Here is a 13,358-nt window from a genome sequence, read left to right on the forward strand (position 1 = left end):
TAAGGTAGAAACTGCTACATTTTCTGTGATCCTGACTATAGCTCCATGATATTTGAATTGTTTCTTTCTGGCTGCTTGCAATATTTTCTCCTTGACCTGGGAGCTCTGGAATTTTGCTATAATATTCTTGGGAGTTTTCATTTTGGGATCTCTTTTTTGTTTGTTTAGAATTTTATTTTCCAAATTACATGTAAAAACAAATTTTGACATCAATTTTTTAAAACTTTGTGTTCTAACTTCTCTTCCTCCCTCCCCACCCCCCAACTGCCCAAGAACTCAAGCAATTCAATATAAATTATACATGAGTAGTCATGCAAAACATCTCCAGATTAGCCAGGTTGTGAAAGAAAATAGACAAAAACAAAACTTCAGATTAAGGAGCTATCAAAAAAAAAATTATGTTTCAATCTGTTTTCAGATACCATCAATTCTTTCTCTGTAGATGGATTGCAATTTTCATAAGTCTTTCAGAGTTGTATTGGATCATTGTACTGCTGAAAATAACCAAGTCCTTCACAGCAGATCATCTTACACTATTGCTGTATTTTGTATATAGTACATTTATTTCACTCTGCTCCAGTTCATGTAGATCTTTCCAGGTTTTTCTGATAGCATCCTGTTCGTCATATTTTTTTTTTGTTTCCTATAAAGTAACTAAGAAAAAAGAATTATGTTTCAGTCTATATTCAAATACCATCAGTTCTCTGTAGATGGATTGCATTTTTCATAAAACCTTTGGAGTTGTCTTGGATCACTGCATTGCTGAAAATAACCAAGTTATTCACAGCAGATCATCTCACAATAATGCTGTTCTTTTGTATACAGTAGATTTCACTTTGCATCAGCTCATGCAGGTCCCTTCAGGTCTTTCTGATAGTATCCTGCTCATCATTTTTTTTTTATAGTAAGCTACAATCATATAGTACTTTAAAGAGAGATTTCCTTACAATAAACATGAGGTTGATTGTTGCAGCAGCAGTAATAGATGACTTTTATATAGTACCTTAAACTTGACAAAGAATTTTCTTCATAGTAGCCCAGCCAAGTAAGTACCATACATTTTGCCATTATCATCCATCAATCATCCATCAATCATCATAACTGTTTCCCTCCATCCTATTCCCTTCCCATGATATTTACTCTATTTTCTATCTTCTTTTACCCTATTCCCCCTCTAAAGTGTTTTGCTTCTGACTACCCCCTCCCCCAATCTGCCTTCCCTTCTTTCACCCTTCCCTCCTTATCCCCCTCCCCTCCTACTTTCCTGCAGGGTTAGATAGATTACTTCACCCAACTAGGTGTGTATGTTATTCCCTCCTTGATCCAACTCTGATGAGATTAAGGTCTTTGAGCTTAGTTCCAGAAGATGCCGGCACTGCAGTTGATTCAGAGGCTCCGGGGTAAGTTTCTCTGGTGTAGCCTGCCTGGGGCTGGATTTGTATCAGTGCAATCACAGGGCTGGACTCCGCTCCCAGACTAGCTCCCCCCGCCTGCTGAATTTCCAAGCTGTCTTTGGCTAGAAAATAATCTCAGCTGTCTTTTTATGGGTTCTGCTGCTCCAGGAGTTGTTTTCTGGCTGTGTTTGGAGTTTTTTTGGACTAATTATGTCAGGAAGTCTGAGCATTTACTGCCTTTCTTCCACTATCTTGGCTCCACCCCCTTGGGATCTCTTTCAAGAGGTGATCAGTAGATTCTTTCAATTTTAATTTTACCTTCTGGTTCTAAACTGTCAGGACAGTTTTCCTCAATAATTTCTTGAAGGATGATGTTTAGGTTCTTTTCTTGATCATGGCTTTCAGGTAGTCTAGTAATTCTTGAATTATCTTTCCTGAATCTATTATCCAGGTCAGTTATTTTTCCAATGAAATATAATTCACTTTTTTTTCCAGCTTTTCATTCTTTTGATTTTTTTCTTGATGTCTAATGGAGTCATTAATTTCTACTTGCCCAATTCTAATTTTTAAGGAAATATTTTTTTCAGTGAGCTTTGTACCTCCTTTTCCATTGGGTCATTTCTGCTTTTTAAAGAGTTATTTTCTTCACTGAATTTTGTACCTCTTTTTCCATTTGGCCAATTCTCCTTTTTTAAGGAATTCTTCCCTTCAGTGGATTTTTGTGCCTCTTTTACCATTTGATCTATTCTGGTTTTTAAGGTGTCAATTTCTTCAGTATTTTTTGTGCCTCTTTTATCAAGCTGTTGACTCTTTTTCATGATTTTCTTGAATAACTGTCTTATTTTTCCCCCAATTTTTCCTCAGCTTTTTTTATTTGATTTTTAAAATCCTTTTTGAGCACTTTCAGGAATTCTTTCTCAGCCTGAGACCAATTTACATTTATTTTTTGAGACTTTGCATGTAGATATTTTGACTTCGTTGCTGTTGTTTTCTGAATTTGTTTTTTTTATCTTCCCTGTCACTATAGTAACTTTCTATGATCAGATTCTTTTTGTTGTTGTTGTTTGCTCACTCACTCATTCCATTTTCCAGTCAATTTTTTGACTTTTAACTTTGTTCCAAACTTCAGGTTTTTTGTGCATCTGTTTTCAGAACTTGTTCTGGAGGTCTATAAGTTTTCATTTCTTTCAAGGTGATATGATCTAAGAAGAGGTGTGTTTACCATTCTTCTGGCATGTGCTCTGGTCTGTGAGTGACCATAAGCACTCTTTTTCACTCTCGAAATGTGACTAGAGCATCCAGTCCCCTGCAGCTACAAACTTTTTTTGTGCTAATGCTCCTCCTTGCCCTAGGACTGTGACCCAGGACTGCAGACTAGATCTACTTATGGGCAGTGCAACAGAATTCTGTAACCAGTGCCAGCAAAGAGACCTCTGTAATCTCCTGACCAGTTGTTTGACTCCCTTACCATCTTTGAGCTAAGAGCTCCAGAAGCTGCTGCTGCCTGTTCATTTGCTTCAGGTCCTGCTTGCCTTAGCTATTTTTACTGGTCCATCAGGATTAACATCAGTCTATAACATTTATTGAGTGTCTGTAATTTGCAGGGCATTTCTCACTGCCTGCTTCTATAAAAGAACTAGCATGCTTGGTTATCTTTATCCTTGAGTTATTGAAACTAATTTTAGCAATATATTTCATATAATCAAATTTACATCCCCCAAATGAATCCTGTAGAGTTGGAATGGACTAAGCATTTATTAACCACCTGTTATGTGACAGGAACTCTGCTAAGAGTTTTACAAATATCATCTCATTTTATCCTTACAACAGCCCTGGGAGGAAGGTGCTATTATTATTCTCATCTTACAGTTGAGGAAACTGAGGCAAACTGGACAGGTTATTTGCCTAGTCACACAGCTAGTAATTGTCTGAGGCCAGGTTTGAACTCATGTCTTCCTGACTCCAGGTCCAGCGCTCTATCCACTGTGTCACCTAGCTACTACCTCTAGGAGTTCATTAAGATATTCTGATCTTTGTATTCCCAAACTTTTACCACTAATTTTGGAGAATTTATAACTGACTGTCACCACAAAAGTGGTGACCCTGCTGATACTTAAGAATAAGTTTTAATAGGTCATGCAAAGTTGGAAAATGCCCGGGTCTTTTGTCTGAGGAACAGCTTAGGTATGTTTGGAGAGATTTATTACCAGAGGGTAACCCATCATGTGATGAAATTTTTTTTCCTTAGCAACTCACAAAGCCATCTACTAGGGTATGGATGAATTCTACAGGCTGTAATACTGGTAGAAATACCTACACCAGTGAAATAAAAGATCCTTGAAGTATTAAAATGAATATGTACTGCAAGTAGACAAGTAAAGTGTTTCATTGCTTAAAAACTTCAGGACAAAGAGAAATGGCTAACTTGTTAATCACTCTTAGATTGGTTATTAACCCTCATTGTGTGACTGTAGGAATATTCTGTGGTTTGTTTTTTTCTAGGTTGCTGCCCAGCTTCAAGAGACAGAGCAGAAGTTATGTGAAATGAAAACAGTACTGAAGGCTATAATCTTTGAAAGAGATCAAGCAATTCACACTCTCAGTTTGCATGGTTTACTCCCTGAAAAGGAGAAAAAGGTCAGACCATCAATTAATATCTCACTGTGTTTGCCAGCATTTGGCATAGTTGGCTAACCACTGTCACTTCTGTAGCATTTATAGTCTTGACTTAGGGCAGCTCTTCTGAGACAATCTTTACAAGGGATGAGGAGCTGTCATTGCCCTCAATAGTGCCGGGTCTCTTTTTTTCATCTAATTTCCCCTTTAATCTCTCTTGAGATTTGATGGAATCAAAATTGAAAATTTATTAAATGCTTATTATGTGCCAAGCACTTTGCTAAACCTTGGGGATAAAAACAGAAAAAGTAGAACAGCCCTTGCTCTCAAGGAGCTCACCATTCTACTTGGAGAAGAAAACACATAAAGGAAAGCTTAGTTGCAAGGCAGATGGGAAGGCCTGGAAGTCTTAGAAGTTCAGTGAAGGGGAAGACAACAGGGCCCAGAGATTATGCAGGAAGTTAAGATGATAGTGCTGTAGGACCGCAAGACCTTTAGGCAAGACATGTGGGAAAGCCGAGAAGGTCTAGGTGGCAGTGGCAGGACAGACAGTGAGGCCTGGTAGTCTTCCATCTGATCAGAAGGAATACATTTATTGACTCCCTTCTCATCCAAGACAAGGGACCTTTCAGCCAACCAGGCTCTTTAACCAGGGGTCTTTTTTTAAAAGTTTAAATAGTTTCTTTAATTTAGAAGTCACTTAGTGGCTACACAGATCAGCTACTCTGATCAGTAACAGGTATCTTTCCAGACTCCTTTATCTTGGTATATGAGATCTAGTTCACTTTTTCCCCCTGTTCAATAGTCAGCTTTGTTAAGAGTTCAGTATATATTGCTTCATCTTTTCTAAAGCATTATCATTTACTTTCTGCTTGGCACAGTTTGATGTTTTAGTTGGGTTTCTTTCTCCCATGGGTGAATTTAACTAGATGGCACAGTGGAAAGAACTCTGGGCCTAGAGTCAGGAATACCTGAGTTTAAATCTTGCCTCAGACACCTACTAGCTGTGTGACCCTGAGCAAGTCACTTAGCCCTGTTTACCTCAGTTTCCTCATCTGTAAAATGAACTGGAGAGGAAATGGCAAACCACTCTAGTATATCTACCAAGAAAATTCCAAATGTGGTCACAAAGAATCGAAAATGACTGAAACAACTCAACAACAAATGAATGTATTTGCAGAATTCTGTTTTTACCCAACTTTACTGTTCTCATATCATAACATTACCTTCCTATCCTTCCTTCCAGACATGAAAGGACGTTTTTATATATCTAGAATATGGATAGGACTGAGAAAACTCAGGAAAGTCCATCATTTTATTGCAGTGATCCCATAATTCTATCTCTCCATTCTTGTATGGTGAACTAATTTATGGTGGGATGCAAGGTGGTAGGGCATCTCTGGTGGTGGAGGTTCTTGGTATTGCCCATTCTTCCCTGAGAAGTTTTCATAGTAGCATAATAGCAGTGTGTAAGTGTCTAATCATTATAACAAGATATGTGTGTAGGATAATTAACTTTAATACCTTAAGGCAGTGGATTCCAAACTTTTTTGATTGTATACCTCTAAATACATGTCTTTTTCTTACTTATAAATTGTATACAAGTAATTCTATACAAATAATCATGTACATTATAAAACACAGAAAAATAGAAATTCTAAAGGAATGAGATAAAGATGAAATAATATTTGATCCTGGAGTCAGTAGGGAACCACTGGAGAATATTGAGTATGTCAGTGACATAGTCAGACCAAATATTTAGGAAAATAATTTTGATGTTTCTGCAGAGGATGTATTGGAGTAGGAAGAGTTAGGAAGACTAGGAGTCTATTGCAGTAGTCTGGGTGAGAAGTGATGAAGGCCTGAATTAGGTGGAGGCTTTGTGAACAGAGAAGAGGGAATATATGGGAAAGGTGTGGAGATAGAAATGACAAGATTTGACAGACGACAGGATATGTGAGGCAAGAGAGTGAGGAATCAGTGACATCAAGGTTATGAATCAGAATAATGGGAAGGTTAGTGGTTTCCTTGCTAGAGATAGGGAAGAACAGAAGAGGGGTAGGTTTTGAGGGGAAAGATAATGATATTTATGATGTTGAAATGTATCTTATGTCTGCTTATCCTATAGGATTTTGTGTCATCAAAACAAAAGGGAAGTGGTACAGGGCTCTTACCAACCCGTAGTAAAGAGCTCACTCTCTGAGGGGCATTGGCCATAACCACAAAGCGATCTGGAAGGGGGTCGAATTTTCTCATTGGCACCTTTGCAGTTGCTGTTGTGGGTACCTGTGTACAGCGGGGTTATAGTTCTGCCTTGAAGACCACCCATTGGAGGGAATGGAGGAAGGGTTAAGGGATAATGATAGATATGGTTGTTAGAGACAAGTTCACAATTGACTGGTGGAAGAAACTAGATTCTCTCACCCTCTAACTGGTGGATCACACATCCCTTGAGGTCATTTCATAGTCCCCCCAGAGGGCCCTAACCCTTACTTTGGACACTTGTGCCTTAAAGAGATAAACTAATATCTCCTCAGAATATACTTTTCAGTTTTAAAAATCATACTCTCAGTTTCTCTATCTCCAGAACACAGATGGGATGGAAACTCAGTCATTTTTATTATAGTAACTTCATAATTATTTCTCCACATCCTTTTATGGTGAATTGGTTTATGGCATAGGCATAACCCTTATAAATTTGCAAATTATCATCACTAACAAAAAACCTTAATTTGGGATGAATCAGGTTATACAGGAAAAACATGAGAAAGGAGAACCTGGAAAGTACAAGTTTTACTCTGGAATTGATCATTTAAAAAATAATTTTATTTATTTTTGAAAAGATTTAATATTTTCTTTTCCCCTAGTTCATGTAAAAACAATTTTTTAAAATTGTTTTTTAATTTTGAATTTCCAAATTCTCTCCCTGCCCCTCATTGAAAAGGAAAGCAAATTGATATAGGTTATTCATGTGCAGTCATGCAAAACATATCAGTCAGGTTGTGAAAGAGAACTCAATCCCCACCCCCCAAAAAAATAAAAAGAGTAAAAAAAATATGCCTTGATCTGCATTCAGACTCCATCAGTTCTTGCTCTCGGAGGTGGATAGCATTTTTCATCATGAGTTCTTCAGGAATTGTCTTAGAGTTTTGTATTGCTAAGAATAGTTGTCATTCATGTCGATCATCTTACAATATTGTTATTACTGTGTACAAAATTCTCCTGGTTCTGCTCATTTTATTTTCCATCAGTTCATGTAAGTGTTGCCAGGTTTTTCCTGAAAGAATCCTGCTCATCATTTCTTATGGCACAATAGTATCCCATCAAAAATCATATACCACAACTTATTCAACCATTCATGGTTATCCCCTCAATTTCCAATTCTTTGCCACAACAAAAAGAGCTGCTATAAATATTTTTGCATATATAGGTCCTTTTCCTTTTTGTTTTTTATCTCTTTGGGATGCAAACTTAGTAGTGGTGTTACTTGGTCAAACTGTATGCATGGTTTTATAGCCCTTTGAGCACAGTTCTAAATTGCTGTACAGAATGGTTGAATCAGTATGCAACTTTACCAACAGCACATTAGTGTCTCAATATTCCCACATTCCCTAAAACATTTGTCATTTTTCTTTGCTGTCATATTAGCCAATTTGATAGGTTATGGAGTGGTAGCAAAGAGTTGTTTTAATTTGCATTCTTTCATCAATAGTGATTTAGAGCATTTGTTTGTATTATAGATAGCTTTGATTACTTTATCTGAAAACTTCCTGAAAAAAATCCTTTTGAACATCTATCAATTGAGAATAGCTCTTAATTTTATCAATATTGAATTCAGTTCCGTCTCAAGTGTTTTCCCACACCTTCCCCATCTTCCCCTCCATTGTAGAAGCTTATCAATACCTCTCTTTTTTAAGTTTTGAAAACAGTGTAATAGTATTTGTTTGGGTTTTCTTTTTAACATAATAGTAAACATTTTTATTTAAAGTTGAGTTTTAAATTCTTTCCCCTCCTTTCCCCTCTCCCCCTCCTTGAGGTAGTAAGCAAATCAGATATAGGTTATACATGTGCAATTATGTAAAACGTTACCACTATTAGTCATTTTGTATAAGTAACTTGAACTAAATGAAAAAAATGAAAGAGTGAAAATAGCATGCTTCAGTTTGTGTTCAATCAATATCAATTTTTCTTTGGAGGTGAATAGTATGCTTCATCATTAGTACTTTGGATTTTCTTGAATCAATTGCCACTGTGAGGATAGTCAAGTCCTTCACAGTTCTTCCATAAAACAAATTACTGTCATCTGTACCCTGTTTTCCTGGTTCTGCTCACTTCACTATACATCAGTTCATACAGGTCCTTACCAGGCCTTTCTGAAATCATTCTGCTTGTCATTCTTATATACAACAATAATATTCCATCAGCTTGTTTAGCCATTCCCCAACTGATGACATCCCTTTGAGTTCCAATTCTTAGACACCACAAAAAGAGCTGCTATAAATACTTTTGTACAAATAGGGCTTTTTCTCTTCTTGGGGGATGTCTTTGGGCTATAAACCTAGCTTTGGTATTGCTGGATCAAAGGGTGTGCACAGTATTATAACCCTTTGGGTATAATTCCAAATTGCTGTCCAGAATGGTTGGATCTTTTTACAACTCCTCACCAACAATAGATTAGCAACCTAGTTTTCCCATATTCCCTCCAACATCCAGTATTTTCCTTTCTTTGTTAAATTTGCCACTGTGATAGGTATGAGGTGATACCTCAGAGTTTGTTTTAATTTGGCTTTCTCTGAAGAATAGTTGATATAGAGTATTTTTATCATATGATTATAGATAGCTTTGTTTTCTTTGTCTGAAAAATGCCTGTTCATGTCCTTTGACCATTTATCAATTGGAGAATGACTTGTATTTTTATAAATTAAACTCAGTTCATCTATAAATTTGAGAAATTGAGGTCTTTATCAGAGATTCTTTCCCAATTTTCTGCTTTCCCTTTCAAGCTCTTTTATGTGAGATAATTTGTGCCATGCTTCATTCTCATTCCTTAATTTTATTTTTTAGATATCATCCTCCTCATATTGAACTCACACACTCTCTGTCTTTGTATACTCTTTCTAACTTCCCTAATAATGAGAAAGTTACTTAAGAATTACAAATATCAGGGGCAGCTAGGTGGCACAGTGGATAGAGCACTGGCCCTAGAGTCAGGAGTACCTGAGTTTCAAATCTGGCCTCAGACTCTTGACACTTACTAGCTGTGTGACCCCCTGGGCAAGTCACTTAACCCCAATTGCCTCACCAAAAAAACAGAATTACAAATATCTTCACATGTAGGAATGTAAACAATTTAACCTTATAGAGTCCCTTTTGATTTCTCTTTCCTTATTTACCTTTTCATTAAAGTACAAAATTTCAACTCAGCCCTGGGTTTGTTTTGTTTCTATCTCTTCTATCTATCATCTATCTATCAGAAATGCTTGAAAGTCTTCTAATTTTCCTTGAATACTCATTTTCTCCCCTGAAGGATTATACTCAGTTTTGCTGAGTAGACAATTCTTGGTTATAATCCTAGGCTCTTTTTCCCTCCAGAAAATCATTATACCAGGCCTTCTGATCCTTTAATGTAGAAACTGCTACATTTTCTGTGATCCTGACTATAGCTCCATGATATTTGACTTGTTTTCTTCCTGGCTGCTTGCAATATTTTCTCCTTGTCTGGGAGCTCTGAATTTAGGCAATAATATTCCAGGGAGTTTTTGTTTTGGGCTCTCTTTCAATAGCTGATCAGTGGCATTCTTTCAATTTCTCTTTTACCTTCTGGTTCTAAACCTATCAGGGCAATTTTCCTTGATAATTTTTCTTGAAAGGGGGCAGCTAGGTGACACAGTGGAATAAGCACTGGCCCTGGATTTGGGAGGATCTGAGTTCAAATCTGGCCTCAGACTTCTGACACTTCCTAGCTGTGTGACCCTTGGGCAAGTCACTTAACCCTCATTGCCCCATCAAAAAAAAAGTGGGGGGGAAAAAAAGAAGTAATACGGATAATTTCTTGAAAGATGATGTTTAGGCTTTTTTGATCATGGTTTTCAGGTAGTCTAATAATTCTTAAGTTGTCTTTCCTGGTGTATACAGTAAGCAAGCAGTATTGTTTTAAGAATGACTGAGAGAATAAGTTATTTTGACTATTATAAATGCCCAAATTTACCACAAAGGACTATTGATGAAAGCTTGCTATCTGCATTCAGAGCAAGAACTGATAAAAAGAATTATATATAGAATAATTTTACATACAGGCCAGACCTAGTTTGTGTGTGTGTTGTGTAAAATGAAAGCCATCTCTAAAGCAGGGAAGAAAGGAAAGGAAGAAAAAAATTACATACTATAATTTTTATTTGTATGTTAGAAAGAAATGGCAAGTTGTACGTAGTAGATTTTCATAAATTAAAAATAAAAATTAAAAAACAAAACAAAACAAAAAGTTGTCTCTCCTGGAGATGTTTTTCCAGCCGTCATTTTTCAGTGAGTTTTTTATCACATTCTTTTCTTTTTTCACTCTTTTGATTTTGTTTTGTTGTTTCTTGATGTCCCTGAGTCATTGGCATCCACTATTCCAATTCTAATTTTAAGGAATCATTTTCTTCAGTGAGCTTTTTTACTTTCTTTTCCATTTGGCCAATTCTGCTTTTCAAGCATTCTTCTTCTCATTGATTTTCTAGCCTCTTATTACCCTTGACCCTAGTCTGTTTTTTTTGTTTTTTTGTTTGTTTTTTTAAGTGAGGCAGTGGGGGTTAAGTGACTTGCCCAGGGTCACACAGCTAGTAGTGTTAAGTGTCTGAGGCCGGATTTGAACTCAGGTTACTCCTGACTCCAGGGCCAACGCTTTAACCACTGCGCCATCTAGCTGCCCCTAGTCTGGTTTTTAAGGTGTTATTTCTTCACTATTTTTTGTCTCTGTTTTCCCCAGCTGTGACTTTTTTTCATGATTTTTTTTTTTTGCATCACTCTCATTTCTCATCTTAATTTATCCTCTACTTCTCTTAATTTACTTTAAAATATCTTTTTGAGGTCCCTCCATGGCATGTGACCAAGTCATATTTTTCTTTGAGGTTTGGATATATAGCAGTTTTGACTTTGTTTTCCTCTTTTAAGTATATATTTTTATCTTCCCTTGTCACTATAGTACCTTTCTGTAGTCAGAAATTTTCTTTTTGTTGTTTGTTCCTTTTCCACCCTATTTCTTGCTTCAAACTGTATGCCTAAAGTAGGGTTCTACTTTCAGAGGGAGGGTATATTTTCCCAAGCTTCAAGGTTTTTGCAATGCTGTTTTTAGAGTTAATCTAGGTACCTGTGAGTTTTCAAATCTTCCAAGGTGCATAATTAAGAACAGGTGTTGTTTACTACTCTACTGGTCTGTGCTTTGGTCTTTGAGTGACCTTAAGTACTCTTTTCACCTTAGAATTGTGACTATGTCTCCACTCCCTGCAGATCATAAGCTTTGATGTGCTAGTGTTCTCCTTACTGGGAACTGCCCACCTAGGACTGTAATCCTGATCTGGAGCATGGGTAGTGCCACAGAGTCTCTGCCCCCAGTGCCAGCAAAGAAACCCCTATAATCTCTTCCTGACTAGTTTTCAAACCCTTTACCATCTGTGGATGGTTTACTATACTAGCGAACCAGTTGCTGCCCATTGCTCATTCATTCACTCTCATGGCCTGCTCCTGGAGCCCAATCTATGCTGGCACAGCCTGACTGGACTGTCCTCCACTCTCACCACCAGTATGACAGACCTTTCTACTGAGCTTCTAAGTTTTTGGATGGGAAAATTGTTTCACTAGGTCCTTTTGTGTGTTCTATTGCTTTTGTTTTGAGGCAGTAGTAGAAGTTATTTGGAAAAATTGGGGAGAGTCAGGGGAATCCCACTGCCCCCTTGGTATTTTTACATCACATACATTTTCCAAATATTCCTTCTTTCTACTCCTCCCAGAAAGCCATCACTTATTATAAAGATATAGGACAACAAACTAACCAGTGTATTGAAAAAGTCCTACAACAGTTGCACATCTAGTAGTCTTCTACCTTTGCAAATAAGGAAGGAGAAAGCTTCTCATAATTTCCTCAGAGCCAAACCTGGTCATTACCATGTAACAGCATTCAGTTTTGATTTTTTTTATGTTGTTATTGTTGTTTCATTTTATATTATTGTAGTCATTGTGTTTATTGTTTTCCTGATTCTGCTAATTTCTTTACCTCCACAATTTTTAAAAAAGGAATTATTCATCTGCAATATATGAAGACAGAGCCCTGTCAGTTTAACAAAACTGAAACAAACAAAAAACCTCATGAATTAACAAACAGTGTCCCAACCCCTAGCTGCCTCTACATGTCTACCATAGTAACTATAAGCTTGCAACTCAGTTTCTAGCTGTGGTAATATTCCATGGTAATGGTTCAATCTGAACCCTTCCTCAATTCTGGAAGAGACAGCAAACACTTATTCGGCCTATCCAGTTAAAGAATGGGGTGAGAGTATGTGTTGGAGGAGGGAGACAACCCTGCATAAGACTCTATAAAATCCTTAATAAAAGAAATTAGGAGTGAATTTAAAAACAAGAGTAGGAAAATTGAATGCGTGATAAGGAATCTCTTCAAAGAAGAAAAGATGTAAGGGAGAGAATCCTGGATTTGAAACAGGAATACTGAAATGGAAGGAACTTGGCAGAACAGAAGCAAATGCAATATGTTAAAGATCAGATCAATTCTATACAGGCTAAAGTAACTGACCTTGAAGTGAGAGTGTGCAGAGATAACTAACTTTGGAAAGGTTAAATGTGGGTATCCCTCCAAGAAAGAAATTCAGATAAAGGGAGCGGAAGGGAGTTTATTCAGTCAAGCAGATATTCATTAAAGTGATCCTATGCAAGGATGAAGAACAACTCAGTCTCTGCCATTAGGGAGCTTTAAGTTAGTATAGGGATGGAAGATTTAGAATAAGCTTTTTTTTTTTTTTTTGAACAGGGCAATGAGGGTTAAGTGACTTCCCCAGGGTCACACCAGCTCGTAAGTATCAAGTGTCTAAGGCCAGATTTTTTTTTTTTTTTAGTGAGGCAATTGGGGTTAAGTGACTTGCCCAGGGTCACACAGCTAGTAAGTGTTAAGTGTCTGAGGCCTGATTCGAACTTAAGTACTCCTGACTCCAGGGCCGGTGCTCTATCACTGCGCCATCTAGCTGCCCCCCTAAGGCCAGATTTGAACTCAGGTCCTCCTGATCCAAGGCCAGTACTCTATCAGTGCGCCACCTACCTGCCCCCATGGGGATGGAATATTTAGACAAGTAGGAAATTATT

The 13,358-nt window shown here is 37.2% G+C and overlaps 1 protein-coding gene across 3 annotated transcripts in view; it reads left to right on the forward strand.

The window, feature by feature from the left end:
- CCDC57 (coiled-coil domain containing 57) overlaps positions 1-13,358 on the forward strand; it is a 221,215-nt gene that overhangs the window by 76,702 nt on the left and 131,155 nt on the right. For all 3 annotated transcript variants that reach the window (XM_043962564.1, XM_043962563.1, XM_043962565.1), the window contains one exon: positions 3,897-4,031. In XM_043962564.1, coding sequence (XP_043818499.1) covers positions 3,897-4,031 — 135 coding nt within the window. The remainder of the gene's footprint in view (positions 1-3,896; positions 4,032-13,358) is intronic.

Source organism: Dromiciops gliroides, chromosome 4 (assembly GCF_019393635.1).
Source record: "Dromiciops gliroides isolate mDroGli1 chromosome 4, mDroGli1.pri, whole genome shotgun sequence".
NCBI classification, from domain to species: Eukaryota; Metazoa; Chordata; class Mammalia; order Microbiotheria; family Microbiotheriidae; genus Dromiciops; species Dromiciops gliroides.